At 41.3% G+C, this 18,149-nt stretch overlaps 1 protein-coding gene across 1 annotated transcript in view; it reads right to left on the bottom strand.

Moving 5' to 3' along the window:
• Nucleotides 1-6,158: 6,158 nt before the first annotated feature.
• The window catches only part of syde2 (synapse defective 1, Rho GTPase, homolog 2 (C. elegans)), a 49,744-nt gene continuing 37,753 nt past the window's right edge, over nucleotides 6,159-18,149 (bottom strand). Inside the window, exons 6-8 of the mRNA XM_063500559.1 lie at nucleotides 14,809-14,990; nucleotides 13,949-14,180; nucleotides 6,159-9,769 (exon numbers count right to left, since the gene is read on the bottom strand). Coding sequence (XP_063356629.1) covers nucleotides 9,057-9,769; nucleotides 13,949-14,180; nucleotides 14,809-14,990 — 1,127 coding nt within the window. The 3' untranslated portion in view covers nucleotides 6,159-9,056. The remainder of the gene's footprint in view (nucleotides 9,770-13,948; nucleotides 14,181-14,808; nucleotides 14,991-18,149) is intronic.

The following is an 18,149-nucleotide window of genomic DNA, read 5'->3' on the forward strand; positions in this document are numbered from 1 at the left end:
TTGTCTACAGCAACATGTAGAGTGTGTGTGTGTGTGTGTGTGTGTGTGTGTGTGTGTGAGAGTGGTTTTATAATGTCCTGTATGCACTCAAGAAAAAGAAATGTATTTATTCAATCCAGTTTTCGATTGCAGCTGTTTAAAGGATTGTTGTTCGCAGCTTTATCTAATTAGAGAAATATCTTTGGCCTCAATTATAGCATCCGGGACACCAGTGTGAGCTATATTTTAAATACAATTTCATCAATGGGATCATTAGATGGTAGGTCATCCAATAAACCTTTCAGTAAACTTATAAGTCTTAAGTTCTGTTTCTACTTTAAGCTAAACAGAGAAGCTAGTGGTAGAAGATTCACAATGTTAACCTGCTAATGTTCAGCCGGTGAAGGTACAGTGCATTTAAGTCCACCACTCTAGAGGGGAAAATAAGCATGTCTGTCCATTGAAACTATGTTTTGTGAAGATATCCCCTTTATGCCTGCTACTAAAATACTGAGAAATAACCAAAATCTGCACTGTGTTGGGATTGGCTAATCTTAGCAGGTTAGGGGCCAGAACATCTTTTTTTTATTAAGCTACAAAACTAAAAACTTGAGCATTTAATTCAAAGGTCACATTAACCCAATATAGCAGTGGATGTACTATTTTAGCATGTTAACATGAAACATTACCATTGTAGAAAGTTTTTCAGTGTATCTGACAGTTGCAGCTGTATTTCTATAAATCAAGCTCTAAAGCCTTTTCACTGTCTGTAGTATTACAGTGGAACCTGGATAATTCAGAAAGCCCCAAGTAGGGTGTTTTAGCTAACTAGCTGATATGCATGACTATGGCTACTAATGCAGCTAACATTAGCTTTCTGACAGTGCTAAAAAAGATCCACTGACATACCAGAGCCTAAGCAAAAACAATGACATACTATCAGCGTTTCAGCCATGGGTTGTATATAAGTAGAGTTTGTACATATAGTGCTTAAAATAGTAAAAATTGATTTAAAAAAAAAAGAAATTTAACTAAAAAGCACTCCTTTTGTCCAAAACCATGTCCTAGGTATCACCAACAATCATTGATTGGCTGACTTCAGTACTGTAGCTACTGGATGTAGGGAGGCATTTGATCGTCAAGAGGTCTGAAAGTGATCAACAGAATCTTAAACTGAAGCGTCAGTACTGAACTGAACCCAGAGTAAACGGTACATAATCTGTGTCACATAGAACCTTTTACAGGACCTGACGAGAAGCCTTGCAGCACCATCTGGGCCATTTGTAAGTGATGCAGGGATGATTACTGCATCACTTACAAATGCTTTAAAATTAGTCATTGAGTTATCCACTCCTCACTGTTCTACGATAGACTAGTGCCCCCTCTTCAGCATCTACAATGCCTCTCCTCCTTTAACAGCTACTTTCACATTCCTTCATGTTTTAAAATATATTTTGTTAAATGCAGTTTCATTTTGGCTTGTATTTTGTCGTTGTGAATGTTTCGACCTTTAAATGTGTCCTTACTTGTGTCCTCTTGTGAAGTACTCCTCATGCTCTGCCGTGGAAGCCTCTGAAAGGGTATTCTGACTCTTTTCTTGAACCTGCTGCGACTGCCAGCAAAAACATTCATCTCAACCACTTCAAAGAAAGCCACTTTAGTTAGGCAATATTCATAATATTTCTATTCATGCTGAAATGTCATTTCAGACCATCATTTAACATTGTGTTGGCAATAACCCTGCCTAAGATGCAATTCCATGAGCCCCATCATCTGAACTGTCAGTCTGTCAATGTATAATAAACACCCCGAAGGCCTGAAAACTTTGAGTCTTCTTTTGACATGTTGTCATTACTAATGACCTCAAAGCAAACCAAACATGCACTTAGCCTAGCAGAAACCTTGCTATCTTGAGCTAAAGCTAACGTGTTTTGGGGAGATTTTTAGCTAGGCTAGGCTATTTGTAAAATAATGTCAATGCTATTCATGCCAAGTGTGAGATGAGAAATTAATTGAACTTGTATTTGTACATTGACCTAGACTGTTGCCATGATTGTCTCACGTCCCAAATGGTGGACACGTTAATGTCACATGATTTGAGGTCACGTGTCTGCAAAACCTCAACATGCAACTAGTTAGCTTAGCTTAGGACAAAATAATAAACAGGGTAGCCAAGCTCAGAGTTAGCCCCTTATAGCTGAAGTGCAGTTTGTTTGTTTTTTAACCCATGCCATAAATATATAATGATTACTTTTCTTATAGATGATGGATTCACATTTATTATCTTTGGACCAAACCAGGTTAGACATTTGTAGGGACTTCTGACTGTAGCTTCTTATTTAAAAATGTCTGTGGCAAAAAAAGTGCATTTTCCCAAAATGCCTAACTATTTCAACAACAAGGGGCCATAGTGGCAGGTGGTCAGCATTAAGGAGACATCAAAAACCTTATAACCTCCCTACAGACATCACCTCAAGCAGCAGGGGAACTAAATTTTACTGCTGACAGCTGGAGAGTGCTCTGCTGACAGGAGGAAGATGATAGCATACACTAAAATACCAACTGTATCACTCCACTTCCTCTGCATGGATCAAAGTTATCGCCGTGCTTCATATCAGAGTGATGTTAAAGGCTACTCGGAGCATGCACCACTATTAAAGGTGTGCCACCTGCAACTTTATCAAACCAGTGGGGCCCAAATCTTCTTACTGAGTCCGAGCACAGCTGCTGTCAGGGCCTCTTTTCAGTCTCACCTTTCACATTTTTTTCTCTCTATCTGTCAAGCAGAGCAAACTCTCATCCTGTCCTCGCTCTGAAAGGAGACCGCTCTCTCCTGGAGGAGCGGGGAGGGAGAGAGGTGATGAGCAGCTTACCTCTAGGAGGGATTAGCCTTATTAAAATGAAATCGTCTAGTCCTGAGTGACAGAGCTATGGAGGTGCAGGAGGCAAAGAGGCAAGGAGGAGAGCGCAGAGGGTCTGCGTTGTGTGAGGCCCAGCCCCCGGAGGATCTGAAGCACCGCTTCCTCTGTGTTCTCCTTCCCTCCATTCTTCACTTTCACCTCTCGCTTTCTCTCTTCATCTTCTCTCTCCTTTCCTCTCGTCTTCTCTCTCATCGTCAACCGCGGTCCAGAACAGGCGGATCTGTCAGCGCTGCGTCAAGAGATCTGCCCTCAGTCTCTCAGATGAACTGCCAAGTACAGGGGCTGGACTGTAGGAGAACAAAAGACCTCCAAAAAAAACCACACACACACATAGCAGTAAAATGTGTTTAATAGCCCTCCTATTGAAGGGCACCATGTATGGAATGTGTGCCCAGGGTCACTGCATAGAGGTTCCCAGCAATTACCCAAGCTTTAGCTCACTTGTGTTTATAAGGAGTCAGATGTAAAAGGCATGGACATACTGGATGTGACTTTGTAAAGGGTGCCTAATGACATGTACACAGTGGTAATCCTTCTGTGGAGAGCAGCTCAGTGGTTGAATCAGAAGACCAGGCCATACACCATATTTGTGTTCATTTTCATTGCTTTAACAGGTTTAGAGGAGAGAAACAAATATAATCTTAAAGTGACAAAAACAGAGGAACCAAACTCATACAAGAGGCCATATGTTTTCAGCTAAAAGGGTGAAAATGTGGCCAGGGCACTTTTTTAATGACAGGGAACCAAAATAATAGCTTAATTGATACTTAAAGTAGACCTATTATCTTATACATAAAGTACAAGGATGCATAAATTAGCCATGGCCAGCATTTCAAATAATGAGCATTAGCAAATCTGCAAGGCGATGTGCTTAATATGGTCATCTCAGGCACAGCACGCTCACCAACCTGCTGTTGAACCCTTCTGTTTGCAAGTGGCAGCCAATCAGAAGAAAGCTGACTTCAATGGAGTTGACTTTATTTCAGGTGGTGGATGGCCAAACTAGTAGGAAATTCATAATCACTCAATAATTTTAGTTGTCTAAAAGTTGCACAAAGTCTAACTAAAAATTCTAACTAAGACAGAGGCATCTTTTATGGAATCAACCAGTCTGTACTTTAGTAGTCATCGGTACAATTATTTTCTTTACAAATTGCTGGAAGTTGTTTTGCAGAAGAAAACATGACCAAAAGGGCAGTGCCCCTTAAATCCACTGCAGCGCCTTTAAACACTTAAACAATCCACAAAGGCAGAAGAAGGTCAGACGCAGAAGTTTTTATTGGTTTGCTTTTTAAAGAACTCATCAACAAATTAGATCTGATCAAAGTGTCTTCAAGGTAATCTGAATGATTATTCAGACAATGCACTTATAAGTTTCAGCACAAGTGCATGAAAAGAAAACCTGGTTAAACTCGAGCATGTTTTGAATCTAAAAATGGTTTTATGAATGTCTTTTTATATATTGTATGTAAATAAGAACCCCCCTTGAGACGGGCCTGATGTTAGTTTATTGCCGGAGCAGCCTGGGAGTTTTTTTTTTTTTCATTAAGGGTCATTGTCCACCCCCTCCTGCCCCCACAGCTGATCACAAACAACTTTAAAAGGTTGCGTGGATGATTTCAAAGGTCCAATCTTGCCAAAAACCACAGCTAACGCTGAAAAAAAGTCTAATTTGAAACAAAGACTGTGTGTTATGTGGTCGGCTAGTTGACTTGTGGCCACGATGCTGACAAAGGTCAGCAGAGATTAAGGGAGCAGATGAGGAGGAGAGGAGAAAAGGTCTGGTTTCACATGCAGGTGGCTGTCAAGGATGTTTACCTAGCAAGACTCGTATCTCTTCTCTCCAGAATTAGAAATGAACAAAAGTTCAGTTCAGTTCACTCCGACAGACTGCCTGATATCAAGTGGCGACCCTGACTATCCAAACAGGCTCGCTGTTATTATGTCTACCTCTGACTTCATATGGGATTTCACTCCTGCTTTTATTGGGACTGAGGGAACAGCTTAGCAAGTTGAATGTGGACAAAGTACTTTTACAACAGACGCTTGTGCCATCAGAGTCGAGCACCTGAATCTAAATATAAAACCTTTTTTCCAGATGTGTAAAGTAAAAATGTGGAATTCAACAAAAGCAGATCCTTTCCCATTTACGCTTTGTGAGTGAACTAAACAACACCCCCGCCCAAAAAAACCTTGAAGCTGATGGGATTGTTATTCTCAGTGTGTAAAAAAGTATTTGCATTTTCAGACTGTCAGTGAAATATTTGGCTCCATCTGCACAAAAACTCCCAGTGAGAACAGATACTGAAGAAGATGTGGGCGTGCAAACAGGTATGTGTACATTCTGTACCCTAAAACTTTCTCATACCTGTTCAGTGCAGCTATAAAAAACCCACCATATTTACAGTGGTGACATCAAAGAAGCCTGAAAAACCATTTGATGCTAAAAGGCCTCCGGCTGCTGAGACTTCTCACGCTGGAGCCGCCCGTCAGCGACGTTCCGCCTTTCTGTTTGAATTTATAGCTGCTTTGGAAAAATATTTCAAAATAAAATGACATTTAACTATTTCAGTAAACTGCTCGCTCTAACTTGAGGCTATTTGTAGGCGTCTCGTAAATGTCACTGGAAATGCCGGGTGTCGGAGCCGCAGTAAAAGTGCAGTCTACTAGCAGTGAATATTACTGGACGGCTAAATGCAGCTGCATCCCGGGAATGTCCCTGTAGCTCAGAGTATTTCTGGGAGATTCCCACAAGCCAACAAGGGCAATTCCCCGGCTTATTTATCCGTATTCTACTGAGGCTGGGTTACCCTGCTCCCACAGCAAAGAGGTGAATCTGCAAAACATAAAAATGTCTCCTAAAGTTTAAGTAAGCTTTTCCTGTTGGGTTTCTATAAAACAATAGCAGTGTTTAAAACAGTTTGGGAATTATGGCCACAGTTTCAAGTTATTTCAACAATTGTGATGTGATTGCTAGGCCACATGCTCGACTACCAGATGTATTTACACTAAAAAGCAAAAAAAAAAAAATAGTTTTGTGAGGTTTTTATGAATGAATTCCACGTTTGTGTGTGAGAAAGGCAAGATGCTCACTGTGCCACTGACAATGCCAACCACAGGCAATTGTTTATTTTTGTGATGGTATTTTGTTCTGTTTTTTAAATTCTTTTTATTCTGAAAAACTAAAAACTACAGTACTGTGCAAAAGTCTTGAGCCACCAAGAAGAAAGGGAGGGAAAAGACAACAGCAGCCACATGTGAACGTAAAATAACATACTTTATTATGACCATACATTTCTCAGGATCAATACAAAGCACTTCTCTATTTTTGTTTAGTGATGCTTTGAATGTGGCACTTTTTCCTCCAAAGGACAAAGAGGATCAGACAGAAATGATTTTTGTTTGTTTGTTGTGTGGAAGGAGAAGGAGGTGGGAAATGAGGAGGTCAGATAATGACTCAGTCGCTGCACTTGCATCTCCATGTTAGCTCTGAAACAGACTTGAGTTCTGCCATTAGCGTCACAGTTTACTTTCATTCTATTTGATTGTTGAGTTGAAACCATAAAAGCATCTGCGCGCTCTGTGTATCCTTTGAGTAATAATTTGAGATCCTATTAGGGAAACTGGGTCATTGTAAGCAAGAATGCACGTCAGATTTAAAGGACAATCTTTACATTAAAAAAAAAAATCCTTAGCTGATTCTTCACAATGGCTTCTATAAATGAGGCCCTGGTTCTTTGTGTGTTGCCTGCACAGACAGATGGTTTGAAAGGAACCCTGCTGAAACCCAGTTTCAACAGATCCGCTCAGCAGCAGCCCAGCTTCACCATGAAGCAGCAGGACTGTGCAAAAACACCATGCAGGAGGGCAAACAACAAACTCAATGTATAAGTGAAACCATTTTGAAGACTATTTTACTTATTCTTATTCTGTATATTTTAGGTTAGAAATCCTCCTAAAATAAAATTAACCCAAAAGTGATTTAGCAAATATACTAATAACAATAACAGTGCAATTAAACCATTGACTTTCAATCAGTAAAAGCATTTTACAGTTGTTGCTGGAGTTTAAAAGAAAAAAAAAATCGTTACCAGTTTCTGCGTTTCATAAACCGCCTGCCTCTAAGTCCTTTGGAAAAAAGCTTGGACAATGCTGTCATGTGTCTTACAAAGGAACGGGGGTCAAACAAATGCGCATACGTTACAAAATAATCTTATTTTACACATAAATATGATATACAAAGGCAGATGAGACAGAGCCTTGCTTATGTCAGTAAAGCTTTTGACCATGCAACGTTCAGTACCTTAAAAAAAAAAAAACCCGCCAAAAAATCATTAGCACGCCTTAGTCCACCAGAGACATAAAACAATGTCAAATATATACACAATATCACAAAAATAACAATATCACTTTTTTCTGCAAGAGCACGATTGTACCATATATTTTACAGCTAAAGTTGTACCATTAGTCCAGCACATTAAGATGTGTACAGGTAGCTTTAAGAGAAAGAAGCAACTATTGCTACACGGCAACACTAGGAGGTCATAAGAAGTATTTAAATACGCCATTGAAATATAAGCTGTAAAAATAATATATTCCGAATACATTTATATAATTATATACATATACATATAGGTTAAATACTGATCATTCTGAATCCCTGGATTGCTGAAAACGTCCTTTGTCTTTTTAAGCAGCTAGCTATTTTGAACTAACTGGATGAGCCCGCCATTTTTATTTCCGCTGCTGATCTACATGATGTGCTTCACATTGTTTATTTCACTGTTTTTGACCATGTGTTTTTTTCAAATTAATTATTTTATTTCATTTTTTTTCTTTAACAATAAAACCCCAACAACTTAGAAATAACCAGCTTAGAAATAACAAGCTTCTTTATGTTCTTGCATCAAGGTAGATGAGAAAGTTGATACCACGTTCGCGTCTTTGCTAATCTATATTTTTGTAAATTATGACCTGTAACATTTTAGGATGTTTTTTTTTTAAATTTATTCATGGTTTTTTTTTCAACCAAGCTACTCTATTTTCTCAAGAACATAGCTATCTTAGCTACACTAACCTTAGCTGCACTAAGCTAGCATAGCTAACCGCTTTCTGACTCTAGCTTATATTCATTTACAGACATGAGGGTAGTATCAATCTTTTCATCTAATCCTGGGCAAGAAGGTGAATTTACCAAACCTGCAACACTACATGAAACACCAATTCTGCTTAAAATCAAAATCTGTTCAAAATGTATGTTTAGCCGTAAGCATAGGTGTGACTTTGAACATAGAGGAGGTTTAAGTGGCGGCAGTTTCTCCCCTTAGTTCAGAACAGACTTTTTACTGCATGATGATAATCTACACTACTGCCTGCCTATTAAGTGCATTGTTGTTGTATAACATTTAGTGTTTTATACCTCAATAGAAAAAGCTCTTTACTGCCTTAAAAAGGAAATCCACCCTAAGACAAAGTGTACACGTTCCTCCAACGATCTTGGTTCGTTTTACTAAATTAACTGCCAAAAGTAGGTCTGAAAGTGACTAAATTTGCAAGTTCTCTATTCAGACTGGGCCAAATTTTGTTAGAGAGCCCCAGAGTTCTAAAAATGGATGTGCACCTGCTGAATTTAAAATGCACTATAGCTTTTTTTTTTTTTTTTTTTGTAAGAAAGGCTCTTGAAAACCCCTTCTCTTTATCTACACAGGCCCAGATCCTCGGAGGTGATGTGTTATATTTCAGGGTAGACTTTCCTCTTGACGTACCACCTTCACACAATTAAGGCACCTTTTAAACCCCTGAGGGGTAATTGGGTTCTTCTAATAAGAAGAGAAGCAACAATAACAACATGGAACACAGAACTGGACTAAAACAAAACCACACAACATAAAGTTTAATCAGCCAACAAAATAAAAGGAGAATATTGCGGAATGTTTGTGGATATGGTACAAACGCCACAAGTGCCCTGTTACATTTCTTATCTCATCTTCTAGGATTTTGCAGCAGCAGTACCGTGCACCATGCTGCCATGGTGACGTCACAAGACCTCCATGGCTGTATCCCAAAGCACCTTCAGAGATAAAGAGATTCTGTTCCAAACCTTATCGAGCTTCATGGGGGTGCGGGTGGATATGTCTGCGTATCTGTGTCTAGGAGTTAGTATCCCACGTTGAGCTTGTTTTTGTTGAGCTCTCTCTCCAGGTTTCCTATCAGAGTGTCGATGCTCTCTTGCAGGTCCCTCAGGTTCACCCTGTTGCTCAGTACAGGACTGATATCCTGGATCTTCATGTAGGCCTGGTAAGTGTGCTCTTTAGGTAGCCGAGGTGGCAGGATGTGGTTACACACCTTGTGTTCTTGCTCCTCCTCCTCTAATGGGTGTCCACTGTTTGAGCTGTCACTTTCTATTAGCTTCTCCTGCTCCTCCACCGCCTCCCGTGTTTCCTCCTCCTTTACCACCTCCCTTCTCTGAGGTTGCTCTTCATCTGCGGTATCAGACACAGGACAATCAACCTTGAGCTGTATGCCGTCTTTTGCTTCCTCTTGCTTCTCCTGGACCTCCTCAGTTGCCTCAGTGTCTTCTGAGGGAACGTCGTCATAGTCTGCCTCTTCTTTGCTGGAAGGTAACAACATTTCAGAAGGGAAGTACGTCTCACCACAGCCACTCCAGTCACCAGCATAGCGGTTGCTGGGGCTGTCCAGACGCCCTGGTTTGGGTCGCAGAACGCCCGCCATCTCTGCTCCAGTGAGGTTCAGCACCTGAGGGCGCTCTTTTCTCCGTCGCAGAGGGGGGGCTGTCCGCAGGTCAGAAGAAGTTGGAACCAGAGAGGGTGCTGGGGGCTGAGAAGAGGACTGGCCATGTGGGTCCACAACTAGAGGAAGAAAGAAAAAGAAAAGAAAAACAAAGAAAAAGTTAAATATAAGCCAGCTGGTTATTAAACAATCATGAAAATTACAAAAACACAAAAATAAGAAAAAGTCATATTTTCTCATTCTTTTGTTTTCCTCAGAGGGAAAAGTGATTGTTGTTCTTCTTTAATAATTATGTTATTTAGACCAGCGGTCCCCAACCCCCGAGCCACGGACCAGTCCGTGATTCGTTTGGTACCGGGCCGCGAGAGTTGAGGCTCGGGTGTGCAACTTATGGTTTTCAGGGTTTTTATCGTTAACTCGGTTTCCCTGGGTCTTTTCCCGTGTTGTAGTTGTGTGTCTTATTTTGAAAGAAATATTTACACGTTACCATAGCGACCAGAGAGCATTAAGGGGCAGCGAGAAGGATGTTACTCTCAATGTTGTTGACACATTTCAGGAGGACGCTGCTAATAAAGTTACACACTTACACAGTGAATTCGCGTTTATTGTTATATTTACAATATATTTTTGTCTTGGTTGTATCATTTTATTTTGTTGTATTTATCCACGACACCTTAAAGGCCGGTCCGTGAAAACATTGTCTGACATTAAACTGGTCTGTGGTGCAAAAAAGGTTGGGGACCGCTGATTTAGACTATATACTTCTAGTGGTATATTAGCTTTATAAGAGCTGCAAAGCACACCTTATGGCTCACGTATTATCCACTTATATATTGTAGAATGCAGCTGACTGAACCCCCCCCCAAAAAAGCAGTAAACATCAGAGCGAGGTACAGTGCAGGTCAGCTGATGACTGCCTTGAAACAAATCTACTGGAGCTTACAGTACAAATGATTTCCCCACTGCACTGCTACACCCACCCACCTACCAATTCGTACTTCAGCTCCTGAAAATGACTCTACTTTTCATTTTATTTCTCCAAATAAATAAATGCATTTTTTTACAACGACTATGATCTCTTTGCTTATTTCAAGTCTTCAGTTCAGCATGATGGTGACATTCAGGGGAGCACTGATCATAAAGGGCGTGCTTCAGGGTACAGCCAACTTGTTAGTGACAAAGTGCTATCATAACAGTCTGAACTTCTCAATCAGATTAACTTTGCTGGCTTAAAAAAACAACAACAACCCCCCCCCCCCCCCCCACCCCACCCCCCACCCCCCACCCCAAAAACCACACCAAGATGCACAAGCTGATCTTTTATGTACAGTCTGTATATACAGCATTTTTTTTAAAGTATCAGCATATTGTTTATGGAAAAATACAATGGTGCGCATTTCATAAACTAAAATCCATCTGACAGATTTCGCAGTAAGGGAATGTGATGCTATCAGCGTGGCTAGACAGGGCTGGATGAGAAAATATGATTTTCTGTGATTAAAATGAACTAAAAAAAAAAAACAACACACATACATAACAAAAAAACACAAGCCTTGTTTTGGTGCAGCTGATTTCTGTTTAAAAGACTCTCGCTTTAGCGGAATGACCCTCTGTGAGGACAACATAGAGAACAATCGGTTCATCATTAGGTGAACAAACATGCCAAGTTACACATGCTGAAGTCACACCACTGCACACAGTGTTTTTGTTGCTTCCTGTGCTGTTATCGAGTAACCAAACTTAAAAATTAACTAAAGCTTGGACCTTAAGAAAGACTCCTCTAAGTGGACTAGGTGAAGAAAAAATGAACAGCCAAACACAACCACAGTCTGGTTACCTTTCTGCATTTATCTCAGTACCTACATTTTCTGGCTCCGCTAGCTTACTATATTGGAAAAGAACAAAAACACAGTTAGGGCTGTAAGTCCATGTTCAATAGATACATTATATATTTAAAAAGAAATGCTAAATTTTATTTTGAGACATGACCTTGAAATGACTTGTTTTCCTTTGTGCGCGTTCGCGTATTTCATCCAGCTGACGATAAACAGAATTTTTTTGCACTGTCTTAACTAAGTTCACTGCAGTTCATTCATCAGAGTGGCTGTTGCTGCTATAGTGTTTACGTGAAGTAGCTGCACACTTCGCAGCTCCCCCGAGGCTAAAGACTTGAGCAATTATCACCTTAAAACAAACAGAAATTATCTTCCTTTCAGAGGCGCTGTGTTATTTAATTCCAGACATGATTCACTGATGACATGATTAAAGCTATTAGCTGTCAGCAGAGAAAATGAAGACGGAAAGCAGGCAAGAATACGATCATTTTTTTTTTTTTACCTTTCTTGGACAGCTTCACAATGCTTACTTGTAATATGTTAAGATTAGACTTAGTTGTGCTAGGATGAGTGTATTTTTACATCTAAACACAATAAAAAACCAAAATGGACAAAATAAAACAATAAACCCACAGCTGATTTTAATGATAAATTAAAAAAAGAAGCGGGGCAAATTAACTGAAAATTAACGTGGAGCTAATTTTGGATTTTAAAGATAACACTAAAAGAATCCTCTTGCCGTCACTTTGTCTGTCTAACCATCACATCTTCTCACACATACAGTTGGAAAAACTTCTTCATGCACACTCATCACCTCCTCAGCCTCTTCAATACACACACACACACACACACACACACGTCCTGTAAGTAGTGTCAGTCAGGCTGTGGAGGCCTGAGCGACAATGCCTTGGAAGGTTTGGTATGTGTGTATGAAAGGCGTGAAGAGGCGGCTCAAAATATCCCACAATGATTGCGAAATGTACGGGTGAAGCTTCAGGGGCTGAGGGGTAAGGTTAAGCCAGGAATGTCTTTAATTATACAGTCCAGGCGCCCTGTACTCTGTACTGGGGAAGCGGATGGAATGGAAACACTGCTGAGGGTGTAAATGAAGGCTTGAACCTGGACTAAAACGCTTTGTCAGTGTCTTTATAAGTCATTAAAGGCAACTGCGGGGAAACAAAAAAAACCAACAAAAACCACAGTTTTTATGCTTTAATTTTTAAAATTCCAAATGTAATCCCCTCTGCTACCTGCAATCATAGGATTCACAGATGCTGACTAATTAAGCCGCTGGCTTACATTTCTTTCTCTGTGCTCCTTCTCTGGGTGATGTAAAGCAGGGTGCTAAGCTTCAGTGGTTTACACAGAATGGGTTCGACGTGGGAGTTGGAGGATGCAGTTAAAGTTAAGAGGCTCAACCAGACGCAGAGTCACTTCGTCTTCAGACGCACATCAGCAGATCTGGTTAAAGCTGCAGGCTGCTTGGGAGGAGCTCCGAGGATTGTAATCATTCGGGAGGGAAAGTCTGTCTCACAGGATGTCGGAGCCATTGGGAAAAAGGTTTTTAAAGACGGTGAACATGTGCTTTTTCAAAACTGTATCAATGGAAATCCACAGAATAACACTGCACTCAGAAAAATGTTAAAATATAGTGAGTTGGATTAGTTTCGGATTGGTAGTCATGCATATGTAAAACCCACAAAACAAAACAAAACAACTGAGCTGTCCGCCCAGCCCAGGGGCTCATTTTTTGATTTTTTTTTGAGTCTTCGAGAATTTAAATGCATCAGCAGTCACTGCATGGCTCACTTGATTATTAGAAATGTGGTGAACTGATAAAATCAAACCCGCGATCTATAAAAATCAGATTAGTTGCTGTAACCAATGCAAACGTCACGCCACACACACTTGTCTCATCATTCTCCATCCTCTCCTGGATCATCTATGGACTTCGCCATATCTCACCGCAAGCAGACAGCTGCAGCTGGCAGAGAGCAGCTGTGCAGGCAGACAGATGACCTGTGCTGAGAGAAGCTGCTGCTGACTGTCCTTGATTGGTAATTTATCTAAAAACGGAGGAGGGGGGGACCACGCCCCAAATGTTTGGTTTACACTGAGGCTTTACTGGCTTGGCTCCGATTGGCTCAACCCATCACGATGAAGCACTTGTGGAGGGTTTCATCTCTGAGGAGCCGACAGATGGTGGCCTGTGGCTATCAGCTGCACTTGTGCCAGTGGTGGAAAAACCTCAAGGATCAAAGCAGCCCAATCCCTTTAACAGCCCTTTGTAGAGCTGAACCGCAGGGCTGGCACTGATTTGTACAAGACCCTCAGGCAAGAGAGACCAGTGTGCGCACGACCTGACTGTAAATGTGCTGCTTTTTCAAGTCACGCCATGTGCTCAAAGCGTCTTTAGAGAAAGCGGGACGAAAAACAAAACAAACAAACAAAGGTCACAATCACCTGGCCAGAGCTGGAGCAGGTAGTGCAGTACTTCGATGTGCTTTTTGAAGTGCAGCGCGCTGGCCAGCTCCTCAGAGTCGATGAAGACTCGGTTGGTGTGGCAGGACGCCTCCTGACGCTGGCTCAGCAGCACCGGGCCGAAACACACCGCTAGGTTCTGGCATGTCATCTTATTCATCTCTTGGTAGGATGCCACCAGCTTCAGGTGGTCAAGAAGCTTCCGCAGCATCATCTGATCCAGACACACACACACAAACACACACACACACACAGATACACAAAAGCCAGACAAATAAAACATGTTATTATTATGATTAGTAGTTGCAGTTGTACCACTAGCAGCAGCAGTAAAGATGCAAAGCCAAAAACTGCTTTAAGACACATCTGCAGCAGTAAGTTTATCTTAAAAAAAACTGAAGGTTTTATAAAAAAAACCAGAAGGAATATTATTATCAGTAATATAAGGCGTGTTGGCATAGGAGCCGAGTGCAGAATACTGCAAATGCTACACTTTTAAAACTAAGAGAGTAGTTGTATTCTCACAAAGCACTGACATGCTTCTTTCAATTAATCTGGTGACTCTGTTCACTTGGACCAAACCGAGTGACTATAGCGTACGGATACAGAGTTTCAGCAACTATTTGTTTTCACTTTTATGTCATTCTACTGTGGATACGATGACAGCGCTTGAGGTGCAAGGCTGCACGACATCACAATTATCAGCCGAACAGTGGTAATCTGTAGCATTATGATTATTACCATGATTATCTACCCACAATATGCCCTTTCAAAGCCACCTCTGTGACAGTCCTTTAACTCCTGTGCAGAAGAATGTGCACTTTTTTTTAAATTGTCCTTACCCTCTCCACCTCTGGCAGGTTTTCCAGCAGGCTGACGGTGTGTTCAGAGTCGGCCTGGTCATTCTCACACCCAGACGCTCCCATCCGCAGAGGCCTCGCAGCCATAGACTCCAACACTGCCTCATATAGCTGCTTGTTGATCAGAGGGTAGGGCAGCTCACGTAGATAGTCCTTCAGCACTCCTGACGAGAGAGCGAAAGCAGGGCATGAGAAACTCAACTGCATCAGGATAGTGAGTTTAACATCCACGCAAACAAGCCCGTTTCATTTTCTTACACTAGCCGTTAAATACGCATGCGACCTTTAATACCTGACAAATTGCTAACGATATCTCTTAATGAGGCGCTGTCACCGAGAAATAAAAAGCTTTTCTTCTCCTCGTTTAAAAGCAGGGGTTGTGGGGTCTGCTCTGGCATCTGTGACGGCGCATTCGCACCTGTGACTTCAGCCTCTCAAAGTTCAGACAAAAGCTGGGGGAAAACATGAAACCCACGCTGTCTGTCTCCACTAAGCCCCTGAAATATCACTGGCATGTCTTTTCATCAAAGGCAGAAATAAAGAGAACGGAGGAGGGGCAAAGACGGGAATTAAAACAAAAAAGTGTCTGCTCTGTTGTGTGCATGAAGCTGGATCAGCTTTCAAGGAAGACTGGGAGGGGGGGGTATATTGTGCAATTAGCAATATTTGTTATCTTCCCAAGTAGTGCAAACGGAATAAAGGATGAAGGATAACTAGATAAATACAGGTGAGCTATATTGGCGCCCAAGACAGATACTTTTATTTTCTTAAAGATCTTTGCTGCTAATAATAATAATTTAGCCTGATAAATTCCTGATCCTTTATTTTAATGTAACAAAAGAATTCATTTGTCTATAAACCAGGATTAAATGTCTGCAAAAGAGGCTACAAATACAATGACTCTGATGTGCAACACACTGAATACACACTAAAGTCCACACTGCTCATTGACAAACTGCTGCAAACGTTTCCTGCTGTTCCCGTCACACTGTGCACCCTTATATTCGTACAGCTACATCCGCTGGTGCTCTGCGACCTTGTTTTTCAGTGACTTATCAGCTGTTGGGTTCCAACATGTTTTTGAAGCCAGAGTAAGAGATCTCATTCCCCATGTTGTTGGCAACTTTGATTGCCAGTGATCCCTGCTCTTCTTGTGCTAACATGCTTATCGGGAAACGTCTTCGCTCCGTTCAGGTTTATCAGAAATCTTATATGCAGCTGAGGCCAAAAACCTATCAGCTTGTGGGCTGTGTGTCAGTGTCTGCTCATATGCTGCTGTCTTCTGTTTACTGTATGAGCTGCATTTGCATTGATATCACGGGCGTAGTTCTTGCAGTGTCTGAGAGTGACTGTTTAATTCTTCGGTTGTTGTTTGGGACAAACTCAGAAAGGGCTTTGTGCTGCTTGTTTTCTTTTTTTTATGTTGGCTTACTACACTCAGCATTAGCAGTGGAAACATGTCTGGTCATATTTTCCTTATATATTACCTATTTTCTTCACATACCTCATATTTAGCTGAGCACCACATATTGGGTTCAAAGAAATCAGTTTAACCTCACTTTCCTTCACTGCAGTTACTTCTAAGTAGCTGTGCTACTCCATCCACAATGATGATCTCCTGCCTGTCAGCACGATATGATATTTGATAAGACACCAAAGATCACAGGGTCAAGTGGCTACAGACATTTAATGTGGGTAGTCTGTTTTGACCCACCTTAAGCATATTGCTGAACCCTTACTGGACCCTTTTTAACTTGCCAAGCAGCAAACATGTAAGTGAGAAATACAGTCAAGATGGAAGTGTGTGCAGACTGAAACACCTCAACCAATTTTCAATTTTCAAATTTGATCTTATTTACGTAGTGCCACATCACAAACAACGGGCACTTTATATTGTAAGGTAAAGACCCTACAATGATAGAGAGATAACCACAATAATCAGGTGAGAAGCACTTGGCGACAGTGGTACGGAAAATATCCCTTTTAACAGGAAGAAACCAGAACCAAGCTCGGGGCGGGGCAGCCAGTTGCTGCAACCGGTCGGGGGACAGTGGAGGGAGACATGACAAAAAGACCAAAAGAGAGACCACTTAGGACTTTTCCAAGGCTCCTGCTTCTGGATAGCTTCATCTTTTCCTGGCTCACCTCCAAACTCCCTCTGTCAGTGAATCTCTTACCTTCTAACAGACAGGATGTAGCTAGCTAAGCTAGAGAAATTCACATCCAGCACCTTCACAACAGGTCTTGTTCCCCTCTTCTACATTTAGACAAATAAATGCACTTCTTCTTATTCCTGTGTTAAGCTCCTGTTGTTTGTGGATGACACTGCTGGGCTCAACCGTATCCAAGATTGAAGCAAGCCTGCATAAAGATAGGAGGTTGTGCAAGCTTCCGTTTGATGTATCAGAAATGCAAGTCAAACTTCAAATTTCAGACAAATACCACGGTTAGGTTCTTCAGGTTCCATAGACGTATGACATGAAGCACAGTATTTAAAGTCCTAAGGAAGCTCAACCTGCCAACGGAGCTGTTTGGGTCTGTGTTGCATCCTTCAGTTAACTGTTTTATATGGCTTAGCCACTTAATCAGAAATGAGACGACTACAAAGAATAGTCCGGGCTGCTGAGAGGATTACTGGTGCTCCCTGATCGACCCTCGAGGACCTGTACTCTTCTAGAGCAGGAAAAAAGGGCTGGAAAAGCTGGAAAAATCATTTCACACCTTTCACACCTAGGCCACAACCTCTTTGATCTGCTGCCCTCTGGTCGGCACTTCAGAACACTGAGCACCAGAACATCCAGTCACAGGAGTTTTTTTCCCTAGAGATCCTCTCCCTCGAGAGCAATTAAACTATCTCACAAGACCTCTCCAAGTTTGGTAGTCTCAGTGTATAACAATGTGGAAGTCTGTCTTTTAACATTTAGTGTTACCCATGGGTATTTGTGGAACATTTAAATTCTGAAGTAACTTTAATAATTGTGATGTTTCTGTTGCATTCATGTCTTGGACGTTTTATCCATTACGAACATTTCCCTGTGGCAACAGTTCAGTTTGACTGCTTGGGGTTGTTGTTCGCATTATTGAACATGTGGCTGTATGTGCGTGATTATAGGACAATAAATCCAGGAAAAATCACGAGTGACACAATTCGTGAACACGCCGTGACTCTAAAGCGTGCATAAGGAGCAGCTCTTGGTAGAACAACAGATAAGACGACACTGTATCTATGTCAACCACTATCCTGTTTCCAAAGCAGTGACACAACTGATTAAAGTGCTATAAAAAGGAACACGTACTTCACTGCTTTTCTTGTCCACCTTGGT

Source organism: Pelmatolapia mariae, linkage group LG17, assembly GCF_036321145.2.
Source record: "Pelmatolapia mariae isolate MD_Pm_ZW linkage group LG17, Pm_UMD_F_2, whole genome shotgun sequence".
In the NCBI taxonomy this organism is placed as follows: Eukaryota; Metazoa; Chordata; class Actinopteri; order Cichliformes; family Cichlidae; genus Pelmatolapia; species Pelmatolapia mariae.